The sequence below is a fragment of the Bidens hawaiensis genome, unplaced genomic scaffold (assembly GCF_021521415.1).
Source record: "Bidens hawaiensis isolate Kalapana, Puna unplaced genomic scaffold, B.hawaiensis_p1.1 tig00000458_1, whole genome shotgun sequence".
Classification (NCBI taxonomy): Eukaryota; Viridiplantae; Streptophyta; class Magnoliopsida; order Asterales; family Asteraceae; genus Bidens; species Bidens hawaiensis.
This window is the reverse complement of record NW_027491030.1, coordinates 2,377,927-2,384,631: the sequence shown is the minus strand read 5'-3', so window position 1 is coordinate 2,384,631 and position 6,705 is coordinate 2,377,927. Positions and strand designations below refer to the sequence as shown.

Sequence of the window (6,705 nt, the reverse complement as noted above, 5' to 3'; positions counted from 1 at the left end):
TTCATTTTTCAACCTGGTAATGAATTGATATGAAAATAACAAAAAAAAAAAAATACAGTACTTCTTATCTTTACCAGAAAACGACGTCGTTATATGTTCACCTAAATAAAGCATCGAATCTCTGTCTCCATGTGTACGTACTTCCTACTACTCAACCCTTTCCACCTAATCACATAAATACTCTCTTAAGTTTCAACTATTCAAATTCAAAATAAAACACCAATGGCCACACCAACACTCTTAATATCATTAATATTATTCACAACCCTCTTAACCAATGCCAAACCCACCATCCTTAACCAAACCCAAGATGCAAAAACCTTAATCTCCTTTAAAAACACACTCTCAAACCCGAATACGTTACACTCATGGAACCTTAACTCTTCCATGTGTCAATGGCAAGGTGTCACTTGCCATAACAACCAACTTACCATGCTTGTTCTCTCACATTACTCGCTCCGAGGCCCACTCGAAGCGTCTATATTTTCGCTTTCCAACCTTATTGTCCTCGACTTGTCTTCGAATCATTTTTTTGGTAAACTCCCCACCAGCATTTCCCAGCTCCACTAGCTCCAAATGCTGGACTTAGGCCAGAACCAATTTTCGGGCGAGATCCCGCCCGAAATTGGGGAGCTGACAGAGCTGCGAATACTAGAGCTGGGTCCCAATTATTTTTCGGGACAGATCCCGAAAAATATTGGGAGGTTGATAAATCTCGAGTCGCTTGATCTCTCTTCTAATTCGCTGGCGGGAAATATCCCGCCAGAGATAGGAAACCTACGAAAACTACACTCACTCGGGCTTGGTAATAATATGCTTTCGGGCTCTTTGAGCCCGAATATTTTTACTAACCTTACAAACTTAATGTTTTTGGATGTTGCTAATAATACTCTCTCGGGTAACATTCCGTCCGAGATCGGAACGCTATCTAGTCTTACCGATCTTTTCATCGGTATGAACCATTTCTCGGGCGTATTGCCGCCCGAGATCGGAAATTTGACAAAATTACGGAATTTTTTTTCGCCCTCTTGTTTAATAACCGGCCCGTTACCAAAAACAATGTCGAATCTTAAATCTTTATCGAAACTTGACCTTTCGTATAACCCGTTACAATGTACCATCCCGAAATTCTTTGGACAGCTACGAAACTTAACGATCTTAAACCTCGTGTACTCCAAACTCAACGGTTCGATACCTAGTGAGCTTGGAAAATGTAGGAGCCTTAAAACATTGGTTCTTTCGTTTAATTCGTTATCGGGCCCTTTGCCCGACGAGCTCTCGGAGCTCAAAATGCTCTCGTTTTCAGCCGAATATAACCAACTTTCGGGCCCGTTACCCTCATGGGTCGGAAAATGGGACCAAATAAACTCGCTTTTGTTGTCGGGTAACCGATTCACGGGTCGGGTCCCACCCGAACTTGGGAACTGCTCACTGCTTAATGTTATTGGGCTAAACAACAACTTAATAACAGGCCCGATTCCTAGGGAACTATGCAATGCGGTTTCGTTGACCGAGGTTGACCTCGAGAGTAACTTGCTTTCGGGCCCGATACACGACACGTTTGTTGGCTGCAGTAATGTTACTCAGTTGATATTGTCTGATAACCAGATTTCCGGGCCCGTACCGGGCTACTTATCGGGCCTGCCGTTAATAGTACTTGATCTTGATTCGAATAACTTAACAGGCCCGATACCCGCGAGTTTATGGGAATCTGTTAACCTGTTGGAGTTCTCTGCTGCTAATAATATGCTGGAAGGTAAACTGATTCCGGATATAGGGAATGCTATAATGTTGGAAAGGTTGATACTCGGTAACAATCGGTTAACGGGTCAAATCCCGAAAGAGATAGGGAAACTGCGTTCCTTTTCGGTTTTAAACTTGAATTCGAATCGTTTAACGGGCTCCATTCCCGTTGAACTCGGGAACTGCATTTCGATAACCACATTAGACCTCGGTGGTAACGGGCTTAATGGGCCAATCCCCGAGGAGATTTCGGGCTTGCCCGAATTGCAATGTTTGGTTCTCTCAAACAAAAATTTGACCGGGTCAATCCCGCAGTCAACAAAGTCAAAGTACTTTCGGGAAGTTGGTATACCCGACTCGAGTTTCGTTCAGCATCACGGGCTGTTTGATCTTTCAAACAACCAGTTAACGGGCTCTATCCCGGATGGGCTCGGGGATTGTTTGGTTGTGGTGGATCTTTTGCTCAATAATAATGATCTTTCGGGTCAAATCCCAAACTCGTTGACCATGTTGACCAACCTTACAACCTTAGATTTATCAAACAACCGGTTTTCGGGTCGGATACCGGTTGAATTAGGTGGTTCATTGAAGCTGCAAGGGTTGTATTTGGGGAATAATAATCTCACAGGTTCGATACCCGCCCAACTCGGTCAACTCACCGGGTTAGTGAAGCTTAATTTGACTGGGAACAAGCTTTCGGGCCCAATACCCGCCACATTTGGTGGGTTAACCGGGTTGACCCATTTGGATTTAAGTAATAATCGGCTCGATGGCGAACTTCCTGCCAACATTAAAAGTATGTCGAATCTAGTTGGGCTTTTCGTGCAAGAAAACAAGATTTCGGGTCGAATAAACGAGTTGTTTAGTGATAATGTAGCATGGCGGATCGAGTTAATGAATTTGAGTTTAAACGCGATTGTTGGCGAGTTGCCCGTGTCGTTAGCGAATATGTCATTCTTGACTTCTTTGGATGTACACGGGAATGGATTAACGGGGGGGCTTCCTTCGGATCTTGGGAGTCTGATCGGGCTCGAGTATCTTGATTTCTCAAATAATAAACTTTCGGGTCGAATACCAGACAAGTTATGCAATGTTTTAAGTTTAAATTTCGTGAATTTGGCGGGAAATGAGTTGGAAGGCCCGGTTCCAAGGAATGGAATCTGCAGCAATGTTTCGAGGATCTCGTTATCGGGGAATAAAGATTTGTGTGGCGGGATTCTGCGAATGCAATGCCCGGTTCAAAGATTCAAAAAACGGTCAAACTTTATAATAGTTGTGGCGTTGACTTCGATTGTGATTGGGATTTTGTTAATCGGAATCTTAATATTCGTAAAAATACGAATGAACCGAATCAAGAACACGAAAGATTGCGAAGACGATGACATCAGCAAGTTAAACAACAGCCCATTTGATCAAAATTTGTATTTGTTGACCAGCAGCCGGTCAAAGGAGCCCTTAAGCATCAACATAGCAATGTTTGAACAACCCCTTTTGAGGTTGACTTTAGTTGACATTTTAGAAGCTACAGACAACTTCAGTAAGTCCAATATTGTCGGAGACGGTGGATTCGGGACCGTTTACAAAGCCCGATTATCGGATGGGAAAACCGTGGCGGTCAAGAAGTTGAACAAGTCAAAAATGCAAGGCCAACGCGAGTTCTTGGCGGAAATGGAAACGCTTGGGAAAGTCAAACATCAAAATCTTGTTTCGTTACTCGGGTATTGCTCGTTTGAAGATGAAAAGTTGCTTGTATATGAGTATATGGTTAACGGCAGTTTAGATCTTTGGTTAAGAAACCGAACTGAAACCACGCCTGAAACGGGTTTGGGAATCTTATGGTGGACCGAACGGTTCAAGATTGCGGTGGGCGCGGCTCGTGGGTTAGCCTTCTTGCACCACGGGTTTAATCCGCATATTATTCATAGAGACATTAAAGCGAGTAACATTTTACTTGATGAAGATTTTGAGCCCAAAGTGGCTGATTTCGGGCTGGCCCGTTTAATAAGTGCTTGTGAGACCCATGTGAGCACGGATCTAGCCGGGACGTTTGGTTACATTCCACCCGAGTATGGTCAAAGCTGGCGGTCAACAACTAGGGGCGATGTTTATAGCTTTGGAGTGATACTTCTTGAATTAGTGACCGGGAAAGAGCCCACTGGGCCCGAGTTTAAAGATATTGAAGGAGGGAATTTGGTGGGGTGGGTGTTTCAAAAGATTAAGAAAGGTAGGATTATTGATGTTCTTGATCCGACGGTTGCGAATGCAGATTCGAAACAAGCGATGTTAAAGACGGTTCAGATTGCGGCTATTTGTCTTTCGGAGAATCCGGCTAGTCGGCCTACTATGCAACATGTGCTCAAGTTCTTGAAAGCAATTGAAAATGAGTTCTTGTGATAGTTTTATTGAAATTTAGAAGTAAACATGTTAAAGAGGTTAGATTTGTAAAATCAGGCAATGAGTTAGCCCTTTAATCTTTACCAAGAAGGTGAATGTTTCAATATTGTCCTCAATTTGAATGTTGTATTTTAGTATTGGGGGTTGGGGGGGTTGGGGGGGGTTTAAACCAGCTCGAGCGTGTCAAAACTCGAGCTCGAATCATTTAATATAAGAAAGTTCGAGCTCGGGACATGAGTAATTTTCAAAATTCGAGTTCCATCATTTATAGTGTATATCTTTTAGTTATTTTAATCGTCATAAATATAAATAACAATATATATTATGCAATTATATATTTAACCTATTTAAAAACAATTATTATATTTGTATAAACAATGGACTTGTTCGGCTTTTTATATTTAAGCTTGGGCTCAAACTTATGTAAGCTCAGTTCAGCTCAAGCTTTATGCAATTTATTTGTTAGTAGATCGCGAGCGATTTGATTGACATGGATCATTTACACCTCTACTTACAAATTAGCAATCGTTACAACACATCGATACTATATTTTGGTACTTCTTGTTTTACCGCACTTTATGTCATCTGGATATCATACTAAGAAAGGTCATTATACGCGTAAATAATCACAATCAAACTCAAAACTTGTTATCCAACTACGTATGAATCGAAAGTTACAGACCCTTGTAATGAAATAAAAGTGTAACAAAACTTGTAAAACTCTACAACAATCAAGAAACATACAAAATCCCTTGCCTATAAAGTGCAAGATTAACCGAAACCAAAACCGCCATAACCAAAACAACCCACCAACTCATAAACAATCCCATTTCCTTAACCAAAGCCGAACACGGGATCAAATGACACAACCCCTTAAAATGGTCAAGAACACTATCATCAATCCTAGACAAACCAAGAAAAAACAACACCAACGCTGGTGGCGAAAAGAATTGTATCCCCGCAAGACACAAATAATGGTTATGCAAGAACACTTTAGCCCGACTATAATCCAAATCCGGAACCTTACTCGCATGTAACCTTTGGTACCAAGACAACACCGCTTCGTTCAAAAACATTTGCAAATTCGCACGCAAACTTAACATATTCAAAACTCCCGTCGCTAGCAAACAACATAACCTAAACGACTCAAAATCCGACCGTGACATACCCACATTGCCGGTTAAATAATTCCTATGCCGAACGTTTTTCATCTTAACGTTTTTGTTAACTACAAAATCCGTAAACGGGCTAATCCAAAGCAACGAAGTGAAAACCGTTAAGAAGTAGCTAAAGTACAACAATATCCTCCCGAACCACCCGCAATAAATCATCGATAAATTACACCGAATCTGATCCGTCCCAAGCCAATACGCACGGGCAGATCTACTCGCCGGGACATACAACAACCCGGCAACAAAACCCATAAACACCGCGACACAAACTTTCGCATACCCATCTAAAGATCCAAACCCAAACCCTAAACCTAAATCGAGAACCCAATTCGGGAAAACTTCAAGAACGATTAAAAACGCAATTAAAGTAGCTAAGAATGAAATTAACACACTCAATTGCTTATCAGACTGTCTAGAAGCCGATCGTTCGAACGAAACCTTGGTAAGTATAATCAAAACCCTAACAAACCCTAGAAACCCTAACAAGATCGGAATCAAAGTACCGTTTGAAATCACTCCGGCGGAGTCTTTCACCACCGGCAAGAAGTTATGTATAATAATCGAACAGCACCCAACAATCGTGAAGTTAAAAGCACCACGGAACTGGTCAAAATAGAGTCGTGATTGGATGTGATTGTGGGTGAGTTTAAGTCTAAAGATTTGAGCTTTTTGTTCGTCAAATTCGAAATGATTGTTGGGTTTCTTTCTGGGTTTTGATCCGGTGTCGGAGGGGCGGCGGATGGCGGCTTTGATGCCGGAAGAGTTAGGGTTTGGTGGGGTGACGTCATCAGGATGGATGTAGGTGTGGAGGCCATGGAGGAAGAAAGATGGGATTTGGGTGAAGGATAAGAGGAGTGTGAGGAAGAGTGAAGAGAGTGATTGGATTATGAGGTTATTGTTGTTGTTTGATGATGTAAAGAGTGGTGGCATTGTTGGTGTTGATGAAGGTGTTTTAAAGTATTGAAGAACAGAGTTGAATATGAAGAAGAGATCTCAGGACTGAGATATGAGATCAGTTTACTTTAGATTTGATACTGATATCTATTTTGGTTTGGGTTTGTTGATGTTGTTGTGTTGAACTGTTGATAGATGTTTGGTCTTGATGTTTGTAGCCCAAATGGTGTTTCTCTATTGGTAGATCTTGGCCCAATGTGCTTTTTTTTTTCATTTTGGAAGAAATGATAAAAAGAAGTAATTTACTAATTTAGTTAAGACTAAGGGGGAGGGTGACTCCTAAGAAAAAAAAAACAGAGAGAGGCGGTCTAGGCATTTTGAGACTCAGAGATGTCAATAATTCTTACTTGCGAAGTCGGGTTGGACGTACAAGACGGAGGAAAATGGTCTGTTGAAAAAAGTTATGGACTTCTCATAATCAGGATGCGATTTCAGTCAACAA

The 6,705-nt window shown here is 41.6% G+C and overlaps 1 protein-coding gene and 1 pseudogene across 1 annotated transcript; one reads left to right on the top strand and one right to left on the bottom strand.

Annotated features, from left to right (window-relative positions):
- Positions 1–215: 215 nt before the first annotated feature.
- LOC143626597 (uncharacterized) lies at positions 216–4,200 on the top strand (annotated as a pseudogene).
- A 398-nt stretch (positions 4,201–4,598) lies between these two features.
- On the bottom strand, positions 4,599–6,328 carry LOC143626596 (uncharacterized). The gene has a single exon (XM_077096645.1). It carries the CDS (start codon positions 6,237–6,239, stop codon positions 4,869–4,871), a length of 1,371 nt encoding a protein of 456 aa, XP_076952760.1. The 5' UTR covers positions 6,240–6,328; the 3' UTR covers positions 4,599–4,868.
- Positions 6,329–6,705: the final 377 nt, after the last annotated feature.

Coding starts and splice junctions, on each gene's coding strand:
- LOC143626596 (XM_077096645.1), bottom strand. CDS start 6,239: ATGCCACCACTCTTTACATCATCAAACAACAACAATAACCTCATAATC.